Source organism: Vidua chalybeata, chromosome 1 (assembly GCF_026979565.1).
Source record: "Vidua chalybeata isolate OUT-0048 chromosome 1, bVidCha1 merged haplotype, whole genome shotgun sequence".
In the NCBI taxonomy this organism is placed as follows: Eukaryota; Metazoa; Chordata; class Aves; order Passeriformes; family Viduidae; genus Vidua; species Vidua chalybeata.
Genome location: NC_071530.1, coordinates 19531350 through 19544429, shown reverse-complemented (window position 1 = coordinate 19544429; position 13080 = coordinate 19531350). Strand labels below are relative to the sequence as shown.

Here is a 13080-nt window from a genome sequence, read left to right as displayed (position 1 = left end):
GAAATGGTTGAAAAATATAAATTAATTTTTACAAAATTAATTTTTACAGTGTAGATTTGGGGAAAGATTTATATTTACCAATCTTGTTTGAAAAAAAAAATGAAATAAAGGGAAATATGGCACCAGCTTGAAAACCACAGAATTGTCTCAGTTTTACTGCATTGTTCAGAAGTCATTGACGTATCTGTAAACTAGGATTTCTGTTTGCACTTATGTAAAAAATGCATAAGCTTAACCAAAAAGTTTGTTCACCATCTTTTTGCAACTCTCAGAGATGTATTAGGAATGCCACAGAATTTGAATATGAGGAACAAAAAATAACTTTACCTCATTTTTCATTAAGACACTCCAGTGGCATGATAGCTTTCTGTTTATCTCACGGGAAACTTTTGAAGAAGAGTTGCTGACTCCAAAGATAATTTGGTTTGCTATCACATGGCTGTAAACTAGGACTTTCAACCTAAAATTAAAATCCCATCATTTTGACATTTACTTCACATATTGCTTACTTTTCATATCCAGTGGTAGATATTTTGACTCCACCTATTTCAAATGGGACAAAAGAGAAGTTTTTTTTATGGCTACTAAAATACACAGGGTAGAGGTGAATGAACTTTCTATACTTTTTTAAACTTAAAATCTTTGTCTATATTGGTGGTACCAGCATAATGACCCCGTGTCCCAGCCTGAGTTCATTTTCATGTAAAATGACTCTAGAAAGTAGGCACCCTTCCAGTACAGCCAAACTGCATGGAACCCATCATACACCTCCACGACACCCAATTTGACACCCAAGATGAATTTCACATTTAGCAGCAATGCTGCAGACATAGCGAGAGCACTCAGCTGAGGAAGTGTCTCCTTGTTGCAGATAATTGCAGCTTGCACTATGTGCTTTACTCCATTGGTCTGTCACAACAGCCCCTGTGGGCCACATTAGGACAAGTCCATGTTAAAAAAATAAAATATTCATATTAAATGCTTCTAAGATATCTATGATAATTGGAGAGTGCTGTGATTGAGTTGTTTTGATAGATTCTGCATCACAGTGGAAGCAATAGTTTGACAGTCACTTTCAGTGTAGATATGATTGAAGAGCTCTAATAATAATCTATTCATCTGAATTTTCTGAGGTACAATGTAACTCTAACTGGAATTAGGATATAAGACAGACAGGGAGGGGGAAAAGGACCAAGAAGTAGATCTCATGTCAAATTGTTTCAGGAGATATTTTAATCTGGTTGAACATGTTCATAATTACTGGGAAGTACGATTTTCTGCAAAAGCATCTCATGATTTTTGTCTTATTTCCACTTCTCCCTTTCTTTTACCACTTGCAGATTTCAGAGATAAAGCCTAAAACAACCAGACCCTCATGGCTCAGTCCTCAGTGCTTCTCCCTCATGTGTCCTTTGGTATTAAGCAAAGTATGGTAGATCCCTATATAAGAGTATCATCCTTATCCTGCTGATACACTGTGTGCCAAAGCTGGTCTTTCAGTCTTTATTCAATATAAAAGCTTCTGTCCTTGTGTCCTGTGGATTTATATACTCCATGATATCAGCACTAGAAGTTAAAGAGAATTTTCTTATCTTTCATATTGCTTGAGCCAGAGGCAGTTCTGCATTTCCAGAACTGTGAATAAATTTTTTATTCTTCCAGTTTATTGGGGGCCTTAGGCACAGTACTGCTTGCTTTGAACAACTTTGGGAAGTCCTTTGGCCGAATTTTATGTCTACAGGTCAGAGTCTCTCCTAAGAGTCGATATAATTTGTTAGATCTACTGTTTATGTTGTAGTCAAAACATATCTTTGAATTAAATCTGGCCTTTTGAGTGATCTATTCCATGAGGAGAATTTTCTATGGTTTTAAAATTATAAAAGAACCTATTTGAAATTACATGTAGCTTGCTTGAGCAGAAACTTTTCATCTAGTTTTCCTTGCAATGGATTTACAAGGTCATCCATGGAGAGAAGCATTACTGAGGAGTTTGCTAATACAATTCTAATATTCCATAAAAAGCCATGCATAAAGAGTACTGAGCAATTGAGGTAAGCAAATGAAAAAACTTGATGAAAATTGTGTTTCATAATTTCTGAATCTCAGACTACAGTTGAGTAATGAAACCTTCTGGGACTGTGTATTTCATAAATTCCACTTTAAACAAAGGTTGAAACTCGCAAATTAAATTTCCTTTAATTGAATAATATTTTCAACAAGATGTTTGATTATTCCTATATCTCAAGTGTTGTGAAAGAGGGGAGAGAAGTGGTTTAAGTTCTTCCACTAAACAATATAATTTAAACAACAAAAATAGAAAGAGGTGAATTTTCAACTTAAATTTGAAAACATTTCTACTCAGGAAGGACTATAACTTCTAAAAAGACAAATAGTGGGAGAAAAGGCTAATTTCAATTGAATATACATTGTATGTTATGTTTCATTTCATACTGCTGACGTGGTGGTGTAGTACTGTTGAGTGAGTGCATGTGTTTCTCTTGGAGAGCAGAAATGACACTCTTGCTAAACAGCAGCTCAGTGCATTGAGCTTGAGGTGCACCCTGCTTTCCAAAACAGCTCAAGGTATTCTTCACTGCTGCCTTTAGGCCATAATAATTTGGAATTCACCCTATGCCTTTCAAAAGCACAAAGCATTGGCCAAACACAATCTCCTACAACCTATGTCTTTAGTGTTGTAATACTAGAACATCTCTTCCTGTGTGATCATTCACTTATTTCATGTTAAGTCTTTTAAACATTTACTCTGTGTCACCAAATCTATGATATTTAGTGCTATCTATTAAATATTTTTTGCCTTATCCATTTTGTTTTGAACAATAAAGATCTATAGCCTATAGGACTGATACACCACCTCTCTGGTTCTTTCTGTGATTTTAGATGTAATGGATTCACAGGAATGTTTATATCTTACAAAACATTGGTACAAGTAAGCTCTTGTACTCACAGAGTCAGAGAAATAGTCACTGACCTGTTGCTGTCCTCTAGCTGCAAACTTAAAGGAAAGAATGGTTTTGTGAGTTCTTTCCCAGTCAGGCCTTTCCTGGTAATTGGAAAAAAAAAGGCTCAGTTAATAATGCTTTATTTATCAGCTATCTCCAAATTAATCTTGTCATGTCTATAAATTTTGTGTCTATTATATGGGTTGGTCTTCCATAGATAACACATACTGGAGATGGGTATAAAATAAAAGCAGCTGCAAGCTTGTGCTGTATCCACTACAGAGTCACAATTTATTTTTGGAATGCATGATGTGCACTTGTGTGCTTTCTGTGTATATACAAACACACACAGGTACCCTTACCAGGGAAGATCTTTCCTTGTATTCTGAGAATTTCATTGTCCAGAACAAAATATGTAGAAAGGAAAGCAAGTGTATGTAAATGCATGTTCTTTGGCAACCATCATTAATATGCTTATTTGGTAGGGTTTAGTGATCCAGAAGCCAAGCCAGCTCTATTGGCCTCTTAAAAACTACTTAGAAGATTATATGGCTCTTTGCTGCATCAATACAAAATTATACTTAACTGAAAAGTGATACCCTGTATGTGCTTTTTCCTTTTCAAGTACTGCCATTTCATTTCGTGAAGGGATTTGCATAACATGCAGTCATTAGCTACATCTGAAATATGTCTTGTGTTAGTTTCTTGTGGTGCCCTGACTTTTTGGAAAGGCTACAGTTCTGATGGGGAAACCAAATAAATGGGCACAATAAAACATTTTAATTTTTCCATACCATAACAATAGACTCGTTTTGTTGTTGGTTTTCTTTGTTTTTTTTTTTTTTTTTTTTTTTTTTTTTTTTTTTGTTTGTTTGGTTTTTTTTTGGTTTTTTTTTTTTGGTTTTTTTTTTTTGTTTTTTTGGGGTTATTTTAATTAATAAAAATCTAATCACCAAGTATTTAATGTAAGAGAAAAAAGTGATTTATAAGGGTATATATGCTGCTCCCAGATAACGCTGAACTATGAGAAAATAACCGGTTTAATTACTCCATTGATTCTTGTTAATCTAGTTATTTCTATGCTGCTCTAAATGTTGGTTATTACCACAAGCTATTCAATTCTTATCTGTGCTTATGCTTGTGTTTTATATTCTATATTATTTTATTTTGGTTTGGGGTGATTTTTTGCTGCCAATAATGTGTTTTTTTTTTTTTCTGGGAGAGGAATGGATTGTGGTCTTTTGACGTACAATATATCTTATATAGTATTCAAATCCCACAGAATTTTGGACTGAGCACCCGAAGAAGAAAGATGAAAACATAATGCAAAACAAAAGTAATTAGTCCAAGAAATGCCCAAGAGTGCTGGAAATTAGTAAATTTAATTGGAGCTTCTGTTCTCATTAAAAACCAAAACCAAACAGTTCCCACTCCCTACCACCTGTTTTTGCAGCTCTGATCTGTTCCTCTGACACTGATGCTATGCCTGTAGATCAATCCTTCGTACCTGTAAGGATATTTTTTCTGATATTTTGCCTTTAAGTGTATTTTTTCTGATTAAATTAGGTTTTTTTTTTTATATTATATTTGAAGAGTATCTTGTAAAAATGAAACTTCTAAGCTACGACTTCTGTGTGAACTTGTCTTTGGCTTTGGGTTTACTGACACTGAAGTGGCATTTTATGGTTAAGTTGAACTGTATTTCTTGTTTTGATTTAATTCTTAGCTGGTGTAGGAGTTTTGGCCAGAATGAGTGTACTATGGAAAGTTGATTTTTTTATGCCATAATTCCAAATAGAGTTTAAAATATTTGGTTACACTGTGCAATGCTAATGCCAGTATGTTGATTTAAAGAAGGATTTTATTTCTCTCTGCCAATGACTATAGCAGAAAAACCATAATTATCATAAATGTAACCTGATGCCCCTAAAAATTATGTATAAAAAAGATCTTACTCCAAAACGATAAAATTCATAGATATGTAAATTTTCATTATGTCTGTGTTGGGATCACATATTTTATTTTAGGATAACATTATTAAATGCTGTTTTATGGTATGTTTGAAGTACTATAAAGTTGCTTGTTTTTTTAAAAAAATAACAACTGTAATTCTGTGCTAAATATAAATGATAGAGTAACATATAACATAACATTGCTCTGTCTCAGTAGTGCTGTGGAATATAATGAGTCACAAAGCCATGGATTTTCAAAAGTCACTCCCCTGTATGGTGATAATGTAACCCTTTCATATGCAGTGAGAATTCCTGTATGCTAATGGATCTGCAGTTACCTAATTTCTGTAATTATTTAAGCCATTGAATGACTTAAGGAAATAGTTTAATTTTCCAGTGCATCATTTCCAGTGCAGAGGAGGGAGTGGAGATAAGGGTTTTAGACTCTTCTCAAAAGTGCCTGCTGACAGAAGGCAATGGACACAAATTCAAAAACCAGGAAATATAATGTGAACACAATAAACCACTTTACTGTGAGGATCACCCAATACAAGTGGTTGTCCAAAGAGGTTGTTGAGTCTCCGTCCATTGATATTATCCAAAACCCAACTGAACATGGTCCCTCACAACCTGCTGTACTAGAGGTGGATGAAACAGTGGGTTGGACTAGAGAGGTCTTAAGAGGTCTCTGCCAACCTCAACTATTATGTGGCTTTCCAGAATAGGATGAGCCATACTCATTAATTTTTGGTGGTACGTTCAATCAGGTTTTATCACGTCATTTTGGAGAGGTGTGAAAACTGCCTTAACCATCACAAATGTCTCAGTCAATTTTTTTTCTCAGAAGTCTGATCCTCTGCTAATGGCTCTCTGCCACATGGATTTTCTGTAAAAAGCAGCCATAGCTTTTCATGTATTTAAGGCATTCATGACATTTTTTTTGTGGTGACTAATCAGATCAAACTGACAGTGAAAAATTAAAAGACTAAATAACAAGACAGATATCAAGTTGGAAAGATTTTTTTTTTTTTTGGTGGGTCAGTGCACACAGGCTTCTGTATTTCAAAGCTGAGAATTTAAGTATTGAGGTTCTGCGAGTAACCGATATTAGCAGTGGTTTTTTTTCTCTTCTTTTTTGTACCATCCATTTTAAATATATGGATTGCATTTTATTGCTGTATTGTCACTCTGTTTAATATTACTTTGAGTATATGTTAAAACTAAACAAAAAAAGTTTAGTTCTCTTTTCCTATTCTGCTTCAATGAGAATGCAGTTCCTCAGTCTTAAAATTCAGTAAGTACTGAATTTGAGGAGATTAATACCCTGACAGCAACAACATCTCCTCTGGAAATATGGGCCTGCACAAAGATAAATATCATGGTCTTCTGATCAGACTGTGTTTAACAATATGTCACATTTTAGTCATGTTTGAGGGAAAAAACACATTGAATGAAACACATTACTATGAATACAGTCAAAATAAATTCTCCTAAATGTCTTTTGCAGAACTTGAAGCTCTAGACTGAAAGGCAATCTAAGGTTATTAGAGTGCTTTTGAAGTGTTGCATCTGGGGTTATCAGAACTGTTTCAATTACTGATGGCTGAAATTATGCACACAGTGCACTGAACTAAAAAATAACTTACATAAGTTCCCTTTTAGTCTTACAGTCCAGGGATGGCTGAATCTCACTACTCTGGATTTGAACCTAATGTTTTATGTGCAAGTTACTAAGTTACTCTCATTTTATTGGACGATCTTCACTCACCTTCAGAGATGAACACTCATTGTTGTAAAACAGATTTATATGTTAAATACCCTAAGAGAAACTTCTCAGCAGTTCACACAATCAGAGCAGCAGTTTGTCTAAACTCTTCAAAAAAAGGGTAGATGTCTTAGAAAGGTTCTAAAAGTTTATTTATTATTCAAATGTGTATAACAGTGATTTTTCTCAGTTTAAAATATTATTTTCAAAAAAAATATGAGCAGAATAAAGCCTTTTGCGTGTATACTTTTCAAAAGCTCACAGAACCCTTTTTTTATAGAATGTCCACAACAAACGGAAACGGTTATGTTGATGGTGAATTGAATTTTCTTCCAGCCAAAACTTCCTACCTTTGAAGCTTCAGGCAAGGCAAATACATCAGTCTAGAAACATATAATGCAACATTAAAAGAGTGAGACCAAATAACATCTGTTGGAAGCAGTAAAACCCTAAAGCCATGATGTATAATAGTTAACAAATTTAGAAGATTATCCTTTGATTTAATTGCAATACTGATTTAAATGTCCTCTTGGTTTCAGTTGGAGAGAATCCCAGGGAATGTCCTGCCCTCACTGATTTTGTGTGTGGGAATAAGAATTGCATAGAGTCTCAACTCATCTGTGACTATAAACCAGACTGCGAAGATCTATCAGATGAAGCTGACTGCAGTAAGTATCTCTTTGTGTGTTAATCTAATCTTCAGTTAAAATTATAGCTTTAAATTCTGTACCATAGTTTAGGTGAGTTCATAAGGATGATTCATTCACTCAGAAGATGATCACAAGCAGGTTGCCTTGTCCCCAGGTCTAAAGGTCTGATATTTTCACATCCTCAGAGATATTTGCTGCAAAAAGTATTCAAGAGCGGTTTAGTTGCAAAAGTGTAACTAACTAAAAGCAAAGGTTAAATACTCAAAAAAACCCTGACACCAAGGTCAAAACCAGCTTAAGGATTAAAAACATACTTGAGGAATTAAATCAATGAGTTACAATAAAAATTAACTATGAAAAAAAAATGTAAGCTTGTTTATTAATGTAAAAAGGTGTTGAAAGGAAATATCAATGTTGAATGGAAAAGCTAAGCAAGCAAAACTTATATACAATAACATTTAGGCATGATTCTGCCATAAAAAGGTGAATACTTTAAAATAAGCTTGTCTTTCCTTTCAAATGAATTTTACCTTTGTGGTCTGAATAGTGTGAGTACAGTTTCATTGTTTGATCTTGCTTCTACCTCAGAGCTATGAAAATATTTTACTGTCATTTCTCTATTACAGAACAGTTGGAAAAAATTGAGTCTGTTTATCTTTGCCTAAGTCCTAACGAATACTGAGACACAATTTGTCTGAAGGCATTCTTTGCTGAGGCTGATTGAGATGGAAGGACACAGCTCCATTTGAAAAACTGGATCAAGTTAATGGGCTTTCCAATTCAGGCCTGAAACTCAGAAGCAGTAAAACATTGTACCTTTGTTCCTGCTCCATATTTTTGTTTATTTACAGTTATGGTCTGGATTGCTTATTTGGAGTAGGAAGATTATGTAATCCATATATGCAGCTCAATAATCAGGCTAATTGTTAATCTTTGAGCTGGAGGGTTGAATTCTGCCATAATGCAGGTATGCTCAAAAGTAAACTTGCTAGAGAGAGTAAATGAATCCACGCATCAATTCAATGTTCATCCTTTGTGGAAGTAAAAGTACTTCACTGAAATAAGCCAATATTTTGTGATCCTGTGAAAATCAAGGTCCTTTTTTTCTTGCATGGGATTGCTACCTGCTCGACTGAACAGGATTACAAAAGTAATGACCTATTATTGGATGATGCGCAAGATAATGTCTTTACCAGGCCTTACATACTTACTAAAAAAGATGCTAAAATGTCACTATAGGAGATTTAACTTGGAGTTTGTCCCTTTCATAAAATTAAATAGCAGTTCTGATGTATAAAAACTGAAGATAGTGTCACTATTTCTGATCTCTACCTCTTGTGGTACTTTGTGTTGCAGTAAACTTTGTGAATCATATTCATGGAAATGAATTTACATTGAATAATAACTTAAAAATACTAGGTTTTTAAAAGTAGACTCCAAGATAGATTTTAAACAGCTAATCTATGTTTCTTGTATAAAGTTTTAGTACTTTTTCAGGAGTTGGGCAGCAAAAAAGTAAGTGCAGCAGAATATTCTGTAAACTCACCCTTGTAACATTTTCCCCACCTAGCAGATGCACACTAAATTTGAATTACTGTCCAAAGTGAACTGTTCAGTAAAGATATTCAGAAAACTATGGAGACACTTGATTTATTCCCTAAATATTGTTACAGACTATAATAGCTTCCTTGGGGGAGGGTGTTGTTCTGTGTTTTCTAGAAGAACTCTTTTCTTAGTCAGGTAATAGATTGGAACATTTCAGGCCATAAATTATCTTGAATCATAGTAAAGCAAATCAGTCTTTGCTATACTGAAGAAAAGCTTTTCCAAGGGGAGAAAAAATAATTGCTGATATTCACTTTAACAAAATAGACTGAAATATCTTTTTATTGTTGATGGAAAGGCTGTAGATACATCAAAATATTTTCATCAGTCTTTAGTCTTGCTGTCTCTACCAAAGTGTAATGCAAAGATATAGTAATCTGGCATTCAGAATACTCAGATAAGCCCCAGGTATAATATTTCCCTGTCTGCTCTATTTTAGTCCCAACAAATGATGCCTTATATTTAGATAAACACACTTTTTCCCTGAGCATATATCTTATAGATGGGAATAAACAACATTAAAGGGCACATAATGCCTTCTAGATATGAAAACCTGATTTTTTAAATGAAAAGACAGCAGGAGCTGCTTAATCAGAAAAGCAAGTGTAACAGGCACAGAGAAACCTCTTCATAGCCTAACCTGTCCCATCACAAGTGGTTTTGGCCACATTTGTCTGCAGTTTTCTCCTTTGCACTGAGCTCAAGGTCTGAGCTTATTTCACATTCTACTATAGTTTTATACAAGTGTAACTCCAAAGAAGTAAATGGACCATAATCTACTCAGCAGCAATTCCTGCATGCAGGATTTACAACAGAACCTGTATGAAATGAACTGCATCCACAGAGGCTGGTGGACTTTTTTTTAATAAACTCGTGGTAATTACTTACTCAATGTTTCATTCAGTCCAGTCAGGCAATCTTGCAAAATTTTGATTCTCTTTCAGTATGCTGCTGGGAGTACTGAGGTGAAAAATACACACATGAAAGCAGTTTCAGTTTTCATGAATTGCAGCCAACTATACAGACAGATTTGATTAATAGCAAACCTCAGTGTTGATGAACCAACTAGAGGAGTGCTTGAATTATTGAAATAAAAGCAATTTTTCCAATAAATGGAGCAATTTTCTTCTGCTGGCTTCTAAATAGGGTATATTTACCCATAAAAAAAAAAAAAGCAGGCGCAGATGGGTCACATGACTTTGTCAACTCAGTAAGTACTGTTCATAAATATTTATTAATAATTGCCTTCTTAATGCACTGTTAATGTATTAGGGTAAAAAACCTGAAGTCAGGTATTCTATTATGACTAGTGCAAATTGTAAATGGATTTGGACTTTGATCTTATTAGAGATGCACAAGAACATGAACTTTCTTTTTTTAAATAATGGGTTCCCTTTGTTTTTCCTATGTCTGAGGTTATTGTTGGAGTTAGGCCTTTATTAGCCTTACATGATGTTTGTAATACACTGCCAATGCATATCTGTGCTTAGGAGAGACACTTCAGTCCTTGCAGTACAAATTCTCCCCCTAGCATACAAGATTTTGATTCAGTGAATAACCTATATTGAATCAAAAATATACATCTTTTAAGATATTTGTTTTATGCATTTAACTAAGATGACACTTTTTTTTACAGAGAACAAAAGTCCGCAGGTTTACAGGGTTTGTGCAGACCTTGGTCATAAGCAGGTTTATGATAATGCTATTTTCATAAAGAATGGCCTCAGTTTTTCTTTTAGCATCAAAGTAGAAAATAGGAAAAAAACCAAAGCAGTATAATAGGAGGTAATTAAAACTTTTATTTTATCTATATCCTTTACAGCCAGACAATTATACATAAATAGTTGTATTTTATTATTGCAGAATATGTCTAGATAAAGGAACATAATCTAAATCCTCAAACCCATTCTGAACAGTCACAGTCAGACCTGTATCTAAAATGCATGGCTGATTGTGATGTTCAATAGTTTGTAACATTTTTCTGAAGTCTCCTCACAGGTGTTGTCCGCACTCACACTCAGCAATTGTGTAGCTGCCTCTGCTTTATAACTAAGGAAAAGATGTCTTGGAGCCAACAGAAGAGATTGTGGTGCTATTTGATTCATCTGTACCACACAATTTGTATCATTTTGTTGATTAATTACTTTTCCAGAGAAACCTGAAGCAGCAGAGCTAGAAGCGAGCAGTTTAACTCAGACCTCCTGAATTTAGGAAGAGTGTCCTAATCACTAGAACATATCTCTCATCATAAATCTGCCATTAGACATAATATTCACAGGCCAACATATGTAAGAAATTTTGCTCAGAAGGTAGTGAGACACTGGAAAAATGCCACTGTGGAAGAGCAGTCCAGTTTTGCTAGCTAATTGTCCAGAAATCATTCTTTCTGTACACCTTGGATAAGAGCTCAATTTGTTGGTCATTAGTTTGTCATGGGCATTCATCTGTGATAAAGTTTATACCTGCTCTTAAAGTGAAGAATGTGATTTTCCTTTCCTCATTAGCTATCACATATTATTTATGTCCATGCATGAAATTCAGGGAATCACAGTGTTAGCCATACAGAGTCCTTTTCATTTCCATTTTTAGTGTGCACACTAAAGCACCTTTATATAGAGCTGGGATGATAATTGACTTTTTGATGTATTTTCAGGTTACTACACAAGTATTCCTGGAAGCTGTAACTTTGAAACACAAGATCAAGAGTGGACAACTGTATGTGGATTAACACAAGACACTACTGATGATTTTGACTGGAATATTAGCAACAGTGCTGCCACAGGGCAAACAGATCCTCATACTGACCACACACCAGGTATTGCCATGTGTACTACATCACTTCTGGGAAAATAAAACATTCACTGAATTAAAAAAAACTACAAAAAATGTAGATTGGTGCCAAGATAACAGCACATCTCAGTGTGATCAGCTGATACATGGGAATAGTTCAAAGCTGTGCCAGGAAAGGTTCAGACTGGACATAAGAAAGCATTTCTTTACCAATGGGGAGGCCAAACACTGGAACAGTCTTCCTAGGGGTGTTCAGTGCCCCCAGCCTTTCAGTGTTTAGGAAGCATTTGGACCATGCCCCTAACAACATGCTTTATCTTGGGCAGCCCTGAACTGATAAGCCAGTTGGACTAGATGATCATTTTAGGTCTCATCCAATTGAAATAATACTATTCGTTTGTATTCAGCTCTAACAACAAATTTCAGCTACATAATTTCAGCTTCTGACATTAAAAGCTGAATTCTCTGATGAAATGGTAACTGGCTATAGTAATACTCTTCTCCTTGTCAATATTTCAAATAATTTACTTTTCCTGAAGTGTGCTACCATCCTAATGAATTTTATAAAAACATGCAACCGTATACAGGATGAGGAGGAGCAAAGTGTAGGTGTGTGAAATGCTTGAGGCTCCTACCTTGATTTAACTTACCTCCCTGACACTGGCTTGCCAGAAATGTTATTATAGAAGTTCTCCCCAAGATATTTCTGACAAACTGCTACCACAATGCCTGTTGATTGTCAGGAGAATGAAACAAATTGATAGGCAATTACAGTAATCTGTGTTAGGTACTAAGCAAAATTATATATTGTATTACATAAATATTAAATAAAATCTTCTTTATATTATACAATATATCTGGGTGGGATATTAATTTCCATCACAAATGTACCAATCTCTATTTGAGAAGTAGTTAATTTTCTTTATAGAAGCCTTGATGGTTAGAATCCCTATCTTAATTTCCATCTAATCAGCAAAGTATAGTTAATATTCAATGTAGAAATATCAAAATTTATGCTGCTTATGCTTGGATTTGTGAGCAGCATCATCTGCAGGCTTTGGCCCTTTTTCTCTTGTATTTTATGTTTTCAAAATCAATGGAGGCACCTTATCATGAGTGGCTGTAGCCACTTCTGTCCAACTCATTCATCCTCCCTTTTCCTTTGTTCTGCACCTGCTGCAGGAACTGCTCACCTGATTATGAGGGAACTGCTTATCTACCACAAATCACAGTTTTTGCAGACATTCCTACTACTTCATGTTGCAGGCTGTAAATCTGTAAGTGAATTCCTCTTGGAAAGGGACAGAACAGACAAGGTAGAGGTAGGAACTACTGCAGCTGTTCCAGGCAAGCTGTTT

At 34.8% G+C, this 13080-nt stretch overlaps 1 protein-coding gene across 1 annotated transcript in view; it reads left to right on the top strand.

The window, feature by feature from the left end:
* Nucleotides 1-13080, top strand: part of MALRD1 (MAM and LDL receptor class A domain containing 1) — a 232774-nt gene that overhangs the window by 146327 nt on the left and 73367 nt on the right. Inside the window, exons 29-30 of the mRNA XM_053963779.1 lie at nt 7217-7345; nt 11586-11747. Coding sequence (XP_053819754.1) covers nt 7217-7345; nt 11586-11747 — 291 coding nt within the window. The remainder of the gene's footprint in view (nt 1-7216; nt 7346-11585; nt 11748-13080) is intronic.